At 40.6% G+C, this 19,143-nt stretch overlaps 3 protein-coding genes across 3 annotated transcripts in view; 1 reads left to right on the top strand and 2 right to left on the bottom strand.

Annotated features, from left to right (window-relative positions):
* The window catches only part of scg3 (secretogranin III), a 12,660-nt gene extending 9,129 nt beyond the window's left edge, over positions 1–3,531 (top strand). The window contains exons 11-12 of the mRNA XM_025055649.1: positions 347–436; positions 2,859–3,531. Of these exons, the coding sequence (XP_024911417.1) occupies positions 347–436; positions 2,859–2,977 (209 nt within the window). The 3' untranslated portion in view covers positions 2,978–3,531. The remainder of the gene's footprint in view (positions 1–346; positions 437–2,858) is intronic.
* Positions 3,532–3,791: 260 nt separating this feature from the next.
* On the bottom strand, positions 3,792–9,764 carry lysmd2 (LysM, putative peptidoglycan-binding, domain containing 2). Its single transcript, XM_008310502.3, has 3 exons — positions 9,281–9,764; positions 8,181–8,533; positions 3,792–6,003 (listed from the first exon to the last, which is right to left on the bottom strand). Exons 1-3 carry the CDS (start codon positions 9,524–9,526, stop codon positions 5,952–5,954), a joined length of 651 nt encoding a protein of 216 aa, XP_008308724.1. The 5' UTR covers positions 9,527–9,764; the 3' UTR covers positions 3,792–5,951.
* Positions 9,765–11,509: 1,745 nt separating this feature from the next.
* Positions 11,510–19,143, bottom strand: part of tmod2 (tropomodulin 2) — a 15,936-nt gene continuing 8,302 nt past the window's right edge. The window contains exons 4-10 of the mRNA XM_008310501.3: positions 16,773–16,895; positions 16,301–16,375; positions 16,097–16,227; positions 15,906–16,013; positions 15,663–15,806; positions 15,261–15,405; positions 11,510–14,260 (exon numbers count right to left, since the gene is read on the bottom strand). Coding sequence (XP_008308723.1) covers positions 14,229–14,260; positions 15,261–15,405; positions 15,663–15,806; positions 15,906–16,013; positions 16,097–16,227; positions 16,301–16,375; positions 16,773–16,895 — 758 coding nt within the window. The 3' untranslated portion in view covers positions 11,510–14,228. The remainder of the gene's footprint in view (positions 14,261–15,260; positions 15,406–15,662; positions 15,807–15,905; positions 16,014–16,096; positions 16,228–16,300; positions 16,376–16,772; positions 16,896–19,143) is intronic.

Below are 19,143 nucleotides of genomic sequence, written 5' to 3'. Positions count from 1 at the left end.
ATAACATACATTTTTGTCTAAATGACCAGGACCATCCAACAAGACAACAGTTTGGTGTTGACACAGCCATACTGCACTGGTCTGGGCAGCCATTTTGGATTTGGATTTGACACTGGAAATAAAAACAAATATCAAAAATAAATGTATTTATTTCTTCTTAGTGCAAGTGTTGTTTGAACAGGGAATGTTTCAAATTCTCTGTCATGTATTTGAATCATCTCTAAAGGTCTAAAAGATCCGTCCTCACACGTTGGAGAGAAGGAGCGTATTGTTTAATAGCATTAGCTATAGATGATTTTTAATGATGCAAATTTTATTTTTTCTCCACCATTTTGTTTCACTTCAGATCAAGCCGGGAAATCAGAGGCTTATCTGGAGGCCATCAGGAAGAACATCGAGTGGCTGAAGAAACACAGCAGGGAGGAGGGCAAAGAGGGTGAGGCTTCCTTCATTATCTCTGCTGACGAGGATCCACTGCTTTTCTCTGTAATTTCATCAGCGCCACAATTACAGCTCATTCAGAGTCTGTTTTTAGTTCTGCCGCAGAGTTTTGAAAAGAGAAGGAGAAAATGTCAGGAAGCTAATTCACCCTTAATTTAACATTCAAATACAGCTGTGAACAGGCGGGAGATAAAAGCCTCACAGCCGATCTGCTGTGTGTATGCAGTAGTGCAATATAAAGTGTATAAAATATATTGAGCACATATATAACATATATATAAATATATTTTTAATATTTGCAATAGTGTATTTATAATAGGGAAAACAAAGACATATATAACATAAATATATGAAATATATTTATAATATTTGTAGTGTTTGTAATAGGGAAAACAAAAACATAAAAACATTAAATAATAATTAATAATAATTAAAAATAATTAATAAAAATAAAAAATAGCAGCAGCAGAACCAGACGTGGAGACACAGCAGAGCAGCGTCTGTCAGTGTAAACAGTCAGTGTGCAGCCAAGCTTAATTAACACAGAGAAAAAATCATGTTAATGAACTGTCAGTGTTCTGGGCGTCTGTCCACTGACGCTCCTCACAGCAGGACGTCTCAGAACCAAACCATAAACAAAAACATTCCTCAGGGTTTGGAATTTCCCCAAACGTTGGACATTACATTTTAGCATTTTAATCAGGATGTCAAAAAATACAAGTGATTTTATTTATTTAGAGTCATTTCTTACCATAAAAACTCAAACTCAAACTAGTTACGGTAAACTAAAATCATTATAGTCATCATTATAGTCATTTTTGTTTGTTGTTTTTTTTTTTCAAAATTATTGAAACAGTTTATGAAACATTTTTTGACTCCAAAGTCAGAACCTAAAAGTCAACATTTTTATTGTATTCTTACATTTCTAAAAAAAATGTCAGAGGTCAAAAGTCTTTAAAAAAAAGAAAGAAAATTACACTGATTTTTAACGAGCTTAAATAAAATGATTGAAAATAATTTTAAAAATTCCTGCTAATCTCAGAATTCTGTAACTAGTCTTACATTAAAGTGGGTCACAGAGGTTTTTGTGGAAAAATTCAGAATTTAAAAATCTGAACCTAAGGATGAGTTCATCTGTAAAGTCAGTGTGTTGAACCCAGATTTCTATTCTATCAACTATTCCAAAAGCAACACATATATATATACATATATATACTGTATATCCATCAGCTGTGTGTGTGTTATCTGTGCAGCAGCAGGCGTCACTCGACCAAACACAGGTTTTATCTCAGTGTTTGTTCAATGGCCTCATTCAACTCCAGATGAGAAGGAAAAAAACAAAACGATAAATTTCCAAATCTAAAACAAACCTTTGCACCAGATTCTGCTCTGATTCCCTTAAACCAGAGAACTGTGATATTATACAAGACTGCTTTTAAAGTGCTGTCCACCAGAGGGGCCAGAGCAGCAGGGGGTGGGGGGGGGGTCTCAAGAGGGGGCTCCTCTCCAAGCAGGCATTATATAGAACCACTCATTAACATTCTACTGCGTGGTCTGGTTGCTGGGACACAGGAGCTTCACCGCCTGACTGTTAGGGATCAGGACCGAGGACCGAGGACGGGGTCTGACCACCAACCCCAGAAATCAGACAGTTTATTTTCCATGTGGGGAATGGACGTAGTCTGAATGATTCAACATGTGGCCCACAGCCTCTGTGGTGTGCGTTTGCTCCCTTTTGGTCCAGTACAGGTGGAGCCAAACAAAAGGCTGAATGAGGAGTCATAGTAGAACAGTTCACTGTGGCATCAGCAGCAGCAGCAGCAGCAGCATCAGATGTACTCGCTGCGTTTGTGTTCGCCCACGCACACACACTCAGATTAGTCAGAGAAGGCCAGATGGACCTGGAGGCCACATCCTGATTATGGCTGTGGGCCGGTCACCACAGAGATTAGTCCTTCACACACAGAGGAAAACACAGCTGTCTGTACGAAGTGCGTAAACCTAAGGTGACATTAGGAAGCACCGCAGTTGCTTCAGTCAACACCTGTGACCTCCAACTGCAGCCACAGGGGGCAGCACTGTCTGTTTTTTTTATGACACATATAAGCTTTGAACTTTTACAGGGGGCAGCACTGTCTGTTTTTTTTTTTATGACACACATAAGCTTTGAACTTTTAGAGTTCATCTGTTTTTTGAGGAAGTCTGTGTCGTCCATGAGATATTTTTGAATAGTTTTTTTTGACAATAATTCATTTGTGAAAACGGGAGATTTATGTTCATGTGTCATAACTGTTTATTTTCTAAAATCATGAGGAATTTCAAGATTCAAGGTTCAAGATAATTAGGTTATTTAATCCTTTCATTATCATTTTAAATTATTATTTCTTGACCGATCCAAACCCTTCTGTTCTCCTCAGATTATGACCTGTCCAAACTGAAGGACTTCATGAACCAGCAGGTTGACTCCTACATCCAGAAAGGCATCATTGCCAAGGACGAGGGCGACACCATCAAGAGGATCTACGGCAGCCTGTAAGGCCCCGCCCCGCCCTGTTACCCACATCTGGCCCGAGACACGGAACTGGCTCTGACTCTACAACCAAAAACAAAACAAAAATCGGACTATTTACGTACAGTAATTTCCCACAGCTAGTCAAGTATTCACTGTGCTTTAAAATAACCTGTTTGAGATGAGCAGATTATTTCATCTGTGTATCGTGGAGGAGGATTAAACAGATTATTCTGGGAGTAGAACGGCACTCCACTGAATAATCCGTAAAAATGGCCTTTTGACAGAAAGCAGAAATTGTAGTCGACACAGTTTAAATCAAGAATTGACTCTGAACACGCCCATAATTTCCCATAAGGCATTGTTTCTCCATGATTTTGCCACATTTTCAAACATCATATTGTAACCACTGTGTGTAACTGTTTTAGCCTGTCATCTTTGTTTTTTCTGTTTAGTTTTGGACTTGTTTTCCTAAACTGACACCTTAGTTTCACATTCCTCGGTTTAATTATGTTTTTAATGTATTTCTTGTTCTTTATTTACCACAAAAAAACAAATATATCGTTCTTGTGCATCTGTCAGTATCTCTTTACTCCTCTGTTGTTTTGCAGTAACACCTGGCGCCCACTACGGGGCGGTGTCCGTTTCATCTACTCTCTGCATGTCTCTGTGCGTTGATTGAAGTACTGTAGAGACACGGGGTGACGTATTTTTCACTGTAAATAATTGTGATTTTTTTTCTTCTTTCCTAAAAGCGATTAAAGCCTTGCCTTTCGTTACCCGTGTTCTCAGATGTGATGACGAGGCGCCGCTGAAAGAACACACACACGACGACTTCCGGTGTGGTTTAAATACAGATTTATTCTCAAATAAAACCAAACAGACTTTAATACACACCGTAAACCAGTTCTTAAACAGACGTCATAAATAATACAGCCACACTTTAAAAAATAGAGCGCTCCCTTCTGTTTCGTTGAGTAAAAAAGTTCCCGTGAGGCAAACAGGACAAAGGCTCGAGTCCAACAAGAGTCTCTGCTCACACCAGGTAAATGTTACCGCAAAAAGGCCTGAATATACGGACTGGTAATGATTATACTCTAGGTCGGAACGGAAGTTTCTCAGAAGCTGCGAACAAATCCAAATCACTTACGTCGTCGTGTCTCTGTCCCACAGGTCGTCTTTACAGAGACGTGTCCAGAGAGTGAAAGGTGTCAGTGGACAAATGTGTCCTGAGAGGAGTCTAGAACCTGACATGAGACGATAAAAGAAACGAGGCAGCGTTCGGGTCACTGGTTACATTAAATCCCCGTCTGCTATTGGTTAAAAAACAACAACAAAGTATTCCATGGAACTAAAGCGTCACACCACTGTTGAGTTCAATTATACATATGTACACGCATATATATGTACATATGTACACATATATAAACACATACATACACGTATATATACATGTATACACATATATATATCTACATATATACATACATGTGTATATACATAGTTGTAGTAGTATTTCTGCAGACCTAAGTGACACACTGCCTCTCATAAGCATTTGACTTCTTTTTGTGTAGTGAACAGTCTGGTTCAGTTAGTTCTCACTCAGCCAATCAAAGACATCAGACAGACAAGCTCGGCCTGTGATTGGACGTTCCAACTCCCTTCTTCATCCCTTCTTTTCTTCCTTTTTTACCACTGACAGTTTCATAGGTAACTTTACTTTCTATAGAATCCCAGTCACATGATTTAGGAATACTAACTACCACGTGACACGTCTTTGGTTCAGTTCCAGGGAGTTTGGTACGGTCCACTTGTCTAATGAACCTGATATGAACCCAAGTCTGTGTGGACGGAGACTGTAGCTTTTTTTTTTAAAAACCTGTCTAAAATGGACCTCTTTGCTGTAACATTCAACTCTGACCCAACAAGTAAGTGGCGTGAGCGCACCCTGGTGTTCGATGCTGTTAAGTCTCCTCCCTAAGACTCAAAAGTGTAACAAGGAACAATAAATAAAAAGTCAAAAGGACCTGACTGGTCACCTGGGTTCGGTGAAGCGAGTCAGTACTACAGTACAGAGGTTGTTGTACTTCAGCCTGTACACACTGTAGTCCTGCCTCCAGATAAAAGCAAAGGCTCACAAAATGCTCCAGACTATAATTAGATTATATTATAATGGACGGTAGATAATGGATTAAAAAGAAATACACCAGAGTTGGACCAAAGCAAGAGGATGGTTCACCTCCCCCCACGTCCCCCCTCCACTCCTGACTCCATTTCCCTTTAATATGATTGGGTTGTTTGTATTTTTTAAGAAATTGCTGCATCAGCCCCTTCCAGCAGATGGCTCCCTAGATGATCGCATACGTGGCCTATGTCAAGTACCAGCTCTGCTTGCCACCATGCATGTCCACAGCAGGAACTAGAACCAGCAACCAGAACTCCAGGGAATCCAGATACTTCCCATGTAAATTTAAACAGTTAAAGGACGACGTTGCTCCTTTTAGAACCCGTGTGTGAGGAAACACAGGTCTGGAAGCTGTTAGCATTAGCAGAGCAGCTAAAGCAGCTATAGTCACTGTTCCAGGACTTCAGCGGAGCGTTGGCTACGCCAGCACACAGAACTCATTCAGATCATTTCAACTTCAACATTCACTCCAGTGGAATCCAGGCAGCCGTGAGAACAAGAACCATGACTGTGGTTCCTAGGTCCAAGTACTCCGTGGTACAAACGTGTCTCTAATACAACCTAACCTGCATCTTTTTCAGTCGTCGTAGACCCTGCTTTTAGTGCATTTTGCTTTAATATAATTATTTTTATCATTATATTTCTTTAAATGTTGACTAAAATCAATAATGCAAAAAAAAAAAACAACCAAAAAACGTCCCCAACAAAACAGGTACGAAACCTTCACATCATCCCAAGGCTTAGTCAGGCATTTAGACTGAGTATGTGTGTGTGTGTGTGTGTGTGTGTGTGTCAGGGTTCCTGGTAAACAAACTCTTATGTCTCCTGGTACGACCTCATCGACCCTGTGTCGTCCTCCTCGTCGCTCCTGTAAAAACAAAAACAAACTTTTATTGAAGTTGCGGAGTTCCTCCGAGGTGGAAACATTGGTTATTTATTATTTATGGAAACATCTACTGCCTTCGTCACACCGTGTCTACTTAACTGGTCACCATAGTGTCTGGGCTGGCTGTGAATAATGGATGAAGTCAGACTAACAGCAGTGTCAACAACCGTTTCGGAGTCACAAAAAAAATCTCTCAAAAATTATCCAATTATTATTTTACAGATATGTGTTTCTGACTAACAGCAACATCAGACGACGCCTTCGATGGTTTCAATAGCAGTGCATTTCTACCACATGAAGAAAAGAGTATTTAATTCAACTACTAAACTGAAGCTAACTTCTACCTCCTCCTCTCGTACAGTTGTGTTTACGTGTGAACCCAGGACGGGGTTCTTCAGTCAGGTGTCACATTCCTGGTTCTGCACGTGTGCCGTGGCTTTTTCTAAACTGTAATAAAAGACTCTTCACTGAGCTTTGATTTTAAAAACCTTATTCAAGCTCGTTGTGAAAGTGAGGAGATGAAAAACGTGAACGACATCGACCACTGACGACAAACCAAATAAAGGGTTAACGTCATTATTTCACTCAGTGATTCTGTCCATAAATCCATCCACACTTTAGCTAATTGTAACTCCTTCATTTACTTTAATGGTTCATTTGTCAGAACCTTTAGTCTGTAAACTTAAGACCAGTAAATGAAGAAGAGATTTTTTTTCACAGCAGGATCATGTGACTATTTGTCACTACTTCAATCAATGACACAACCAGTGAGTTTCAGCTATTTATAATTAGTCCCTGTAATAGTCCCTGTTACTGTTACTCTTACTCTAGGGGGCGCTCAGTTTATCAATGATCAGTGTCTGAGTTTATTGTAAGTATGCAGGTACATTGAATGATTTACTTTGTATTCTACATCCTGTAGAGCACCTCAAAACCTCGGTCCGTGGGCCACTTTCAGTCCATAGACCACCCACATCTGGCCCACAGCTGATGTAATTAGACCACCCACATCTGGCCCACAGCTGTACACCACAGCTGATGTAAACAAATGGTCATTTCTGGCATTATTTGGCCCCGCAGTGAGACTGCAGCTCCAACAGTGGCCCTCGCTCATTAGTTTGAGAGTTTCTTCAGATCTCATATTAAACCAGGTGACCCATCATCATCAGACCAGCTCGTGGTTTTGTTTTATCAGAAGTGAAACCAGACCTGTGGCCTGTGTTTGTTTTGTCTTTGTGTTAACAATGAAGCGAGACTCTGTTTGACCACACACACGCACACACATGCTCACTCTCACACACACACACACATCTTAACTCTTTATTGGACTAATAAGTCAATATTTGATCAGGAAACCAGGTCTTTGTTTACCTAGTTATATTTACTTAACGTGTACAGTAATAATATAAGTCATGTGATCACACAGCTACAGTGGAAGCAGGGACTACTGTGCAGGGAGTGAGTACTAATCAGTAAAACACACTCTAAAATTACTACAATATGTAATTTTCTATAACATAGTACTTCAATATCTCTGCATTGTTTGAGTTCAGTTATTATTGAACTTCAGTCAAAACCATATTTCTGGATTTCCTTGCACTGACAGCAAATACAAGAAGTACAATTTTCATAAACTTTCAAAATAAAGGTCTTGGTGTCTGGACTGTGTTTCCTGTGAACCAAACTTTCTGACAAATTAAAGCTTTAACAAACAACAACCAATGTTGTTGTTTTTTTTATTTTTAATCACATCCTAAAATGGTGTTTTTAAAACTTATAAACAACTAATTTCTGATGTTTAAAAGTCTATGTAAATTAATGTCATAACTATTTTATTTAGTGTCAAGTGAGGCCTTACAGTTACATTTAGAACATTTTTAATTTAGCAGTTTTAAATGTTTCTGGATGAAGTACTGAATACACAGTCAATACCTCACTCCGCTCATCGCAGCATCAACCCCGCCCCTTTTTTGTGCAGTCGTAGAGACACTTAGACTTTTCTTTTCTGCAGTTATGGTCAGACCAGCATTTCAGTGGCTCTAAGAAAACTGACCACGAAACCTCAAGTGAACAGTGTCAGAGCATCAGTGTGACAAAAAGCAGAAGTCTGACTGACGATCACACCGAGTGTGTGACCAGCAGAAGCATTTTTTCCTCACCTCATGTCTTCTTTTTTTAGCCTGCGTGCCGCCTGCGTGGACTGTTTAATCTGCAAGTCCAGTCTGAACAAGAAGTCTTTGGCTGACAGCTCCTCGGCCTGGGGTTGAGAGTGGGGCTCAGAGTGGTCCTTAGGGGGCGGCGAAGGGGGCGGCGAAGGTCCTTCAATGTCCTGTGTCATGACACGAGGCGTCTCTGCCTCCGTACACGCCGCGTCGGCGTCCCCGTCAGGAGATTCCAAAGACAGTCCGTTGAAGACGAAGCGTTTCTGGGACACCACGGGAATGTTGAGGCAGTTCCTCAGGAAGATGCTCTCGTTGTTGAAGAGTTTGTTGGCTCTCTTGATCTGCTCCATCTGGTGTAAGAAAAAAAAGACTGAGTTTGTACTTTTACAACGACAACTTCTAACACTGGCCTCTGTTATTGACTGACTATTTATATCACTAATCCATGTTGGTGATTTGGTCCCACAAACGCACTGATTTTTAATTTTTATTTATTTTCCTTCACTCAACCTCCAGTTCGTGGACCAGTATTGGTCTGGGGTTTATTTGGTACTTGACTCAACCTCCAGTTCGTGGACCAGTATTATTTGGTACTTGGGAAATAATGAATGATTTACTTCACTTAAAGACAATCTCATCATTTCCACTTATTCTCTTCATTTAAAACAAATTTGGTATTTATTAAAAAAAAACTCATAGAGTTCCAGTAACTTCTGACTGTGTACTCTACGTGTACTTGCTTGACCATTATTTTTTAGAGGTTGCGACCTTTACCACTTACAGTCTACATCCTATACAGCTGACGAGGCTACACCACCTTGAAGCTGGAAACAATGACCTGGGACAGGTTGATGCAGCCTAGGGTCACAGGATGTGACGCAAATGAACCACCGTGTTCGCTTGAAATGGTCGAAATAGTGAGCAGAAGGAAAGTTTCGTATAAAGTGGAGATGCTCTCTGGTATCACATGTGGTTGGACTCTGTATTTATTATTATAACAAGCAGAGACAAAGCAGTGAACTCTTCCTAAATGCAGTGACGTATCGCGATATATGACGGTCTAATTACTGGGTCTGGTCCACGGGTTGCAACCTTACCGTGACGCCGTACTTCAGGGCAATGCCTTGCAGAGTATCACTATCGGTAACCCGATGCTCAATGTATTTCTCCCCCAAAGAGGCTGTGACGCTGGCTGTGCTCCCGTAAGAACGGATCTTCGTCCTTGCCAGGCTCTGGGAGAGTTCGCTTTCAGACTCAGAACCGGACCTGGACCGAGGGAAGATGGGTTGACCAAATCTTCCTCCTCCATCCCGCATCGGGAGGATAGGCGAAAACTCCGCCATCTTCCCTTAAATAAACGCAGCGTTCTAATGCCCCTCTGATACTTAACACAGTTGTTGACTTTCTGCGTGGCCGTGAGAGTCTGGGTTAGGCTTCAGGAAGGGTTCGTTCCCCGGTCATGGTCGTCAGGCGAGCCCAGGGGTCCACAGACATATCTAACACAGCAAACCACCTAAAGGCTCGCCTGTATCACAGATGCGTGGCGCTAACGTAAAGCCGTACAGAACGACGTGAAACGTCAACAATAGTTTCCGGTTGTACTTTCAAAATAATTGACAAACGCACATATTAGCATCTAAATAAAAGTTGTGCACTTTAAAAGTACGCCACTAGTTTACTACTTTAATATTTTTTTAGGCCCATGAATATATTGAATACAAAATACAAAATACAAAAGATAATAATAATCCAAATATAACTTGGATTTGTATAAATGTTAAAATATTTACTTTATCTGTTACGGGAATAAGAGTCAGTCAAGCTGTTAATGTGGCGCGTTCTCTACATAAACAACAACAATAATAATAATATTGCGCATGTTTTCCTGTGATATCAGTGAAAATATCACGTTAGGTCAGCTCTTTTCTGACTATGTATGGGTGATAAAATTATTTTCAACCACCAGAGGGAGTCAGGAAATCAGCTTACTATCAGGCCTAGGTCAGAGCTTCGAAGTTGTTGTTTTTTTTACTTTAAAGATGTATTGTGTTTAATTTAGCATGCTGTATATGAATAAATATACTTTATCTTACAGAGAGTCTCACAGGTAAAGTGAGAAGCAGAAATGAGATGGTTAAACCAACAACCCCAGAGTCTCACTCCAGGTCATGTGAAGGTCAAAAGGAGTGGAATTTGAGCCTTGTTAGCATGAGTAGCTACAGTGAACCTAATCAAGGATCTTGAACTGACATGTTCTCAGCATTTACTACACTACATTTTTACTCTATGGGAATTGTTCTTTAACTACAAGACAATTTTTTCTCAATCCATTTTATACATCTGGATTGAAAGCTTTATTATTCTTACACATATTTTTGGACCGCTCTTATGTACTTTTCTGCCACTCCTGAGTTCTCTGTCGAGTATCATAGTCTCTTTTAGGACTTTATTATAATTATGTATATTTGTTTCAGATGTGCTCTAAACGTTAGTCAGTATTCAGCTGGTTTCGTTAGTGGAACATCTGTTCACTCTGTTACGTCATCCGTGGCTAGTCATTATAATTGTCGTATAACAACTTACGTCAGTGTTACCTGAATATCAAGTTCACACACATACTTGTTCTGGAGAAGCTGTTGGTTTCAGTCTCATTTTTTCCAGGGACTGAAACATGGTGTTTATTACACTGGTGGTTTAAAGGGAGTGTTTTTCAGTACCGTACCTACAGTGGCACACGGCTGGATATGTTCAAGTCACATTCTTACTCGATCTTTGGATTTTTCCTTTAAATTGGTGCCCTGTGGCCAGTCTGAGTGACAGACGTGACAGATCCCCACTGGCAACAGAGTAAAGCAACTGAGCGAAGCGCTCTGGCACAGGAAACCCTGGGAGCCATGGAGTCACATCCATTACATCATCTCCACGGCATGTGAACACAATCCCAAAAACTGGATCTGATTAAAGGGTGCATAGACAAACCAGCCAGAACACAGTACCTCACTGAGAAACTACTATGTAATACTTTGTACTCAAGTTTCCTGACAGTGTCAAACATAAGACCTGCAGGCCAAATCTGGTCCACAAAGTTATTTTAAGTGGACGACATATATGTACATTTTTTTAGTAAGAAAAAAATATAGTAATTAGCAAATGTCATAAATTAGTTATATTAAAAATTAACAATCCTTAACCATAAAAAAATACAGAGAACAATGAAGAACATTTGAATCTTCTGCCCTTTAAGGACACCCATAATACTGATTAGAATTTGGGACACCATGGTTTTGAAGTGGAAGTTTCATAGAAAGAAATGTGAAAGCTTCAAAGATTATGTAAAAACATTTATTGTTGAGGATGTCACATGTTCAGCAGTGCACTTTAACCATTGTGTGGTTTGTTCCTTTTTGTTAAGTCTACAACCTGGATTTTAATCACGGTACAAAAGAAATCTCAGCAGTGACTTGTGCAGATTTATATAGAGCGCGCGCACACACACACACACACACACACACACACACACATCAACCGTGTTTGTGTGTGTACGTGCTTGTGTGAATTTGAGATGTTTAAATTTCACTACACTATAATTTTCACTATACAGCCATGATGTAGCATCACTGAACATTACTTATTAACAAGCCCAAGATAGAAAGCAGATATTCCACTTTAGCCACCAGCTCAGGAAAGGAATGGTTAAGAAATAAAGGTTCAAAAAGAGGAATCAGTACATGAGGCGATGACAGAGAGAAAAGCACCATGGAAAAAAAAATTTAAAAAATCATACTTGTGCCCGGAATGTGATGATATTTGGTCGCGACAACGTCATGCTAGGATATTTGTTCCTATTACACGTCATTAGCAGTATGTACAATTTTTCAAGTCTATTTCTAATTGGACCAGTGATTCCAATCTGAAGCGGCGTGTGTGTGTGTGTGTGTGTGTGTTGTTTCTGAGGCAAACACAGTACAGTATGTGATGATGAGGGACACAGTGACTGATGAACCACTGCTTCACTGCAGAACCTAAACATGGAGAGCCGACCAGTCTGGTACCGATGACTTTAAGGACTGCATGTGTTAGTCTTTGGCATGGTTACACATCAGATGTAGCCGACATGTGGAGCAGGCGACTGAACATGGATGTATTTAACGTCTGGAGATATGATGTAATTACAGTGTAATCGAGCCTTTAAATTAATTCAGAGTTTCCTGTTTCAAAAATACAACACACTGCATTTTGTGAAGCTCTTCAGACTCAAAACCATAATGTTAAAAACGTCAGCTTATACAGAATGAGATGAGCCAACAGCACAGAGGTGTGTTTTCTGTTGACTCCGTCATAACCAGCACCAGGTGTTCGCAGCCAAACAGTCATGCAGCTTTAACAAGGCAACATCAACGAACAACAATGGGCTATGTATTCACTTGGTGGAAGGAGTCCACTGTTCACAAGAGCTAACACAGACAGGGACAAGAAGGGTCTGCAACCTGTGGCTCCAGATCTTAGTCGCTACAGTGAGATAATCTTTTATGGGGTTTTTTAATGGACCACATTTAGTCCCAGCTGAGCTTCAAGACACAAAAATGTTCATGCAGCTGCCGATGCATCAAACTGATTGGTAAAAATGTAAATCAAGTACTGCGTCCTGCACCGTCTGCAGTCACTGATACGGTTCAGGATTGGACCGGAAAGGTTTTCAAAAGTCAAGTTTGAACCAGACATGGTTGAAACACATTTCATTTTTTAGCGCCCATGCTAAGAGCCAAACAACATGAAGTCATTGTCTTCTTTAACTCAAGATCAGGTGTGGAAGCTTTAGGGGGAGAATGTAATGTTGACTAAGTGTTATTAAAATCACTTTGTCTGTACTGTACTGTAACTGCCACCACCTTTATTTTGTTGCATTTTTTAAAATAAATATCTTACTACAGTACTCAAAACTTCATTTACTGCAGGAGTACCACAATTTAAATTGTGAAAACATATTTGCAGCTCTTCGGGATCTTGATTTGTTGGTGAACTGATAAAATTGACTCTGACCCCTGCACCCTGCCTATTCAAAATACGGCACGAGGGCCACATGTAGTCCGGCCACAACCTCAGAGTGGCCCAGGCTGTGGACACTGAGTGAACTACAAGTAGTGACTGTAAAACAGACCATTAACACAACAGTTTCTGTTGTCTAGCAACATGCATCCCACAATGCATTGCTGGAGTGTCTGACAGTGTTAGCAGTAAACTACCCAGTATCGTGTCCTTGACATGAAATGACAAATACGTGTGTATTTACAAACTCCAGCCTCCAAACTGATGCCTATTTGCAGTAAGTGTGTTTAAACATTTTTGCCTATAGTTTGTAGTTAGCTCCTGTTCGTTAGCCACAGAAAATGTCCGTCCCAGCTCAATTTCTTGGATTAAAACTTCAACTTAAAGTATATTTGAACAGCCATGACCTTGATGACCTGGGCAAAGGTGAAAACCACGCCCTGCACCAGACCAATGGTCGTCGCACCACACCTGATGACCGCACAGGTTTCAATGACCAAATACCATATAATAACCGGTAATTACTACGAGGACTCCACTATAATTCTCAGCCTCAGCAGCAAAGTATGAGGGCGGAGGAAAAAGGAGAATCTAAAGATCAGTAACCGTTTTACTACAGCTGTTGTCCTCGTTTCTGTTACTTAGTAAAGTTCATGTTTATTTTACACGGTCGTAGCAGTGAAGTATAAAAAGTAAAAAGCAAATAAAACTCTGTTAAGACCGAGGAAGGACCAACTGAAATGAAATGTCTAAACAAAAGCCTGACTCACATCTTCAGCATCAAAATAATAATAAAAAAAACAAATGTACGTAAAAGCATATGGGAGACAATTCCAGTTAATTTCCTTCTTTTCCGACGTGTGTTCTGGTTGAGCTCGCCTTGTCCCACAGTTTGGCACAAGACCTAAGTTTCCACACAGTGAGATGTGAGCAGGAAAATTATTCCACACGATGAGATGAAAACACAGGATTGGCTGAGACACAGGTTGGCCTCCGTTCCTACAGGTCGCCTTCCACTCGCTTCCTGCGGACTGGAAAAGGAAGAGTGGGTTTAGATATAGGGAATAAGAGAAGAAAGTTCTGAGGACTGGAAATCCTTTTGGGCAGCGCCGCGTACAAGACTCCCTTAAACTTGTGATTAGTATTTTTATATCTGGTGTAAAAGTCATTCATAAAGTGAGTACATCTTTTTGTAAATCTCGTACGTCAGCCTAAGACTTTTGCACAGCGCAGGCCAAAATACTGTAAAGGTAAATACACTGCAAACATGCAACACGACCTTTGACCTCCACAGCTGTTAGCTCATCATGAAAACAACAAGCGATCGTTGAGAGCTGCGGTGTGTGAAGAGAGAGAACGGCTGCTGTGTGTGTGTGTGCGTGTGTGTGTGTGTCAGTGAAGGTGGTGACACGTGGTGGAGGTCGATGCTGTCAGATCACACTGTGTCACTCTTCATTCTGTTAATGCACTGAACCTTCCATTCAAACAGCTGTGAAAGAAACCACTGTTATTTGTGATGCAGTGACTGCTGGTGACCACACCCATGCATCCGACCTGTGCTACTGCAGCTCTGACAGGAGGAGCAGGAGGAGGAAGAGGAGGAGGAGGAGGAGCTAAAAGAGAACAGAGGTCATCAGTGTGGGCAGGAACAGCACACTGTAAAAAAAAAAGGCTGCTGAGAAATTTTCTCTCAACTCCCAGGTTTACTGTCGCACCTTTATACCTGGAAATGTGGGTCACTGAGCCAGGTTATGGACGATAAGGAACCCTTAATAACTCCCAAATAGTTACTGTATTACAACAACAGTACTACTTACTTACTGTTTCTGTAAAATTTCTTTCATTTATTTAACTTTCAAAATGACTCAATTCTAATGAATGAATACAAATAGAAAAAAAGAAAAATCTGACACTGGTCACGACGTCATGACTCCAACTTCATGTGATCCCTCGTAATAGATACTTCATTCAGCTCTGGAATGTTTGAACAAATATGAACTTGTTGTGTGTGTGTGTGTGTGTTTTCTTTACCCAGGTCGTTGTTTTTCGTGATAGCTGCAGCTGCCCTGGAGCGAGGTCCCTGCTGGGTGAAGTGGTAGCCGAACTTCATGATGCTCTTGTTCTCTTCCAACATTTTAGCGATCTCCATCTCAACACTGGTTCCCAGCTGTTGTCTCTGGAACACAGATGGACGAAGCGGTTAAAGTCAGTAGTTTTATTTTTTAAAGAAGAACTCAAACTTATATTACAATATATTTATGTAAATTAATATGGTTCTCTGATGAGGAGTCTTTATTAAAAGATTATTTTGGAATCCAGTCACAGGCCGGACTGGACAATTCCGTGGGCCAGATTTGGAGTGCGGACCACCAGTTGAAAATCACTGCTGTAGAACTTTAAGGTCTGAGACAAAGATACGGCTGCTTTTATTACCTGGTTATCTATCTTGATCTCTGTGAGTGTGTCATTATCTCTCAGTGCCTCCACCAAAGCCTGGACTCCTACGCCGGTGATAAAGTTGGACTCCAGGTTCAAACTTCGCAGCGATTTGTTCTCTCGTAGCATGTCACTGAAGACCTGGGACAAAAAAAGAGGACACGAAGAAAATATGTTAAAAAAAAGAATTCATGTTTAACTACAATTTAAATAAACTACTAAACAACTGCTGTCTCTGACCACAGCTATGGGGTCGTTACTCCGCGTCGCTGCTAGACTGAACTTCTTGACGTGCGTGTTCTTCTCCATGGCTTTGGCGTAGTCTTTCAGGGTGGGAATAGGAATGTTCTAAAAAAAAAAAAAAAACAATATTGAAACAGGAATAAATAACAAGACGGTGAAGAGACGGTTCAATCAGAAATCTGCTGTACCTTAATGTTGTTGAGGTTGACCTCTGTTAAGGAGCTGTCGTTGCTCTTTATCCTCTGCAGGGTTTCTTCTACGTTGGTGGGATTCGGAGGCTCATCAAACACCGGCGTCATCTTCTCTCCTTTGACTACATCTACAGGAGGCACACGGGTTCAGACTCTGATCACTGTGGTGGCTCTGAAACAGTTGGGTTTGGTCTCACTTACTGTTGTAACTCCCTTTGCCTCCACTTCCATCGTACGTCTGACTGCTGGTGACCAACGTGTGAACACCCACGATTGCTGCAAACAAACAAACAAACAAACCACAGACTCAGTTACAGTGGTAACAAACCAGCGTGTATGTGGATTAACAGAGACACCTGTGGCTTCTGGGCTAATTTAACAATTGTTTAGGTGTCAATGAGGCCTGGCAATATACTGGCTTTTTTTTTTACAACATCTAAATAAGGCTCATTTTCATTTAATATATACTTGTTTACCATTTAAGGCTATACTTCATGGTCACGTTATGTATCATATATTGCAATTTAGCTAATTTTGTTCAATGAGCCCTTTCAAAAAAACCAACACAAGTGATCGATGAAAACTTCTGCAGCAGGTCAAATTATTTCCTATTGAGTATGAAAGTTTTTTTGTAACTTCAAAAATGTTTTTGAATGTATTTTCTCAGTCTCACCTGCTAGATCACACAGTTCTGTGTCTGTGGCGTTGGACAACGCTTCTTCTAACTCTGGGTCCAGGGTCGTCACATCGTCCTGACATGTTTCCACTGGTTTCTGCTTGGGAACAAATACTTTACCTAAAGAGGGAAACACAGTGATTAGAGTAATCGTATTACAAGAATATATATTAAAAAAAAGACAGACATTATTTAGGTGGTAGGTCAGTACAGAGAAAAGGGCCTTATACTATATACACATGGGTACGTGGAGGTTTTACGAGATGTTCCATAACCACCTCCTTTTTCCATGAAACACGGCCAACAGCTAACACACACACACACACACACTAACACTCATTATTGAGATTATTCTTGTTTTTTGAACGTGTGGAACAGTCTGTAAGACCACCAAGTAGTGAGGAATCAGTAGTACACATGTTTAAATTCTACTGTATTTGTATATATATACATATGGTTTTTTTTTAGTACTCGGGTTTATTCCACCACTGCTGCTACTACACACAGAGGAATAAACACAACTGCACAGTATTACTGAAAAAAAAAAAAAAATTTAAATAGTATAATCACAACTATTTTACCAGTTTAATTAGCTAATGAGGTTAACGAGGACATGCTCGTGACTGGACCAGTTTCCTCCACTTTTCATCTTCATATTAAACGTTGTCAAATCCAGGATAAAAAAAATATTTAACCTCAATATTAAAATTGTTTCTAACACGAGGCTACACACCACAGAGCATTTTGAAATCTTAATTACAAATTAATTACAACAACATTTACCACAGTTAAACACTGAGGTTCTGTTGGCTGCTGTTCTGTTTCCTGAGGCAGAAAATAAAGAGCAGCTGTTTTTTGCGTCTTTTCCTCCAGATTTACATGCAGTACTTTTGCTGTCGAAGGTTTGTTTTGGTCTGGTAACCACGAGCAGGTTGTGTCTGAACAAATGGGTTAGCTGTTCAAATACCTAAATGTGTATCTCCTGCTGTTTTACAGAACATTTCTCTGCCATGAGTGGCTCAGACTCAGCTGAACTCTCAGCCCAACAATGTCTGTCTGACAACTATGCTGTCACCATGGTTACCTACTGGGGAAAAGGAAAGGAAAAAAATGAAGGAAGTCAATGGAACAATGACTTTAGTTTGATCTCAAATGCACAGCTTCAGCACAAAAAAGCACATACGGGGCGAGGAGCCCACTGACAGTGTCTGTAAATGACTGTATTTTCAACAAAAACACCACAAGATCAGACCCATGGCCCCCTTTTTTCCCTACTTCCCAGTCAGTCAAACTGCTGAAGCTGGTCTCTGGTGGGGGCTCTGGCACTTCCTGACATCCAGTAAACAGTAAATAAAGTCATCAGCAGATTCCATGCCAGTCCCAGCGGAGCGACATTTAGTCACGCAGAAGAGAAGAATGAGTGTGCCAAGAGACCACTGAGGCCCAAACACCAGTGTGGACCTTAGAGAAGCATGTGTTCAGAGCTTCATGAGGGAAACAGACATGAAACTGTACCAGTGTAGAAGGGATCACACACCAAAGACAGTGAGTGTCTATGAAGGCAGACACATTAGTTCAGTGGTTCCCAAAGTGGGAGGTGGGGCCCTTCGAGGACAGCAGTCCCCAACCTTTTTTTGTGCCAAGGACCGGTATCAGCCGATACTGCTGACCGGTAATACCGTGCCATTGTATTTATTCTGTTAGTATCAGAGTCTGAATGATCTGTTGTTTTAAAACACTGACAGATTATCTTTGAATGTAAAAAGTATATGGATATGACTGTATTCTTTATGAACGAAGTAGATTAGTAAAACTGAAGTACATTTTTTCCAGTGTCACGGTATCAAATGACCTACGGACTGGCACTGGTCCCCGGATCTGGGGTTCGGAACCTCTGTTGTAGGGGAGTCAAAGCAACTGCACGGCGGGGCGGACGTCAGGGCAAATGAATTACAGTTTTATTATTTTCCTCATTGTTGCCAAAGTAAAGAAAACTGCAGTGAGTTAAACTTGTACGTTAAATGTTAAATGTTAATCTGTTGCATTAATTTATGACTAAAAACTGACAGGACTGAAAGGCTTTGATTCCAACCAAGTCAGACGAGCCACAGCATATAGCGCTGCGTCATCCACATATGCTTTCACTTCAAATCAGCAATTCCAAACAATGTGCCGCAGATCAGTATGAAACGTATACTTCAAACAAATCCACCAGGGGAGGGTTCTACAGGACATATGTTAGCAGTAAAAGCAGAACATTTATATTCATGTATGGCTACATGCACATACATTAAAGTAAACCAGATCCAAAAGACTCGTGCACGTCACGGTTCAGGCTCGGCTATTGTTTAAGTCTTCGTCCATAACT

Source organism: Cynoglossus semilaevis, chromosome 5 (genome assembly GCF_000523025.1).
Source record: "Cynoglossus semilaevis isolate Cse_v1.0 chromosome 5, Cse_v1.0, whole genome shotgun sequence".
Taxonomy (NCBI): domain Eukaryota; kingdom Metazoa; phylum Chordata; class Actinopteri; order Pleuronectiformes; family Cynoglossidae; genus Cynoglossus; species Cynoglossus semilaevis.
Note: the sequence above shows the minus strand (reverse complement) of the source record. Positions and strands in the feature narration are given on the sequence as shown.

What these genes read in the sequence shown, in the direction of transcription:
- lysmd2 (XM_008310502.3), bottom strand. Translation starts at nt 9,526, where the DNA reads ATGGCGGAGTTTTCGCCTATCCTCCCGATGCGGGATGGAGGAGGAAGA. An exon ending in CCCTGAAGTACGGCGTCACG is followed by an intron (nt 8,534 to 9,280) that starts GTAAGGTTGCAA and finishes TTCTTACACCAG; the next exon opens with ATGGAGCAGATCAAGAGAGC. An exon ending in CTAAAAAAAGAAGACATGAG is followed by an intron (nt 6,004 to 8,180) that starts GTGAGGAAAAAA and finishes TTGTTTTTACAG; the next exon opens with GAGCGACGAGGAGGACGACA.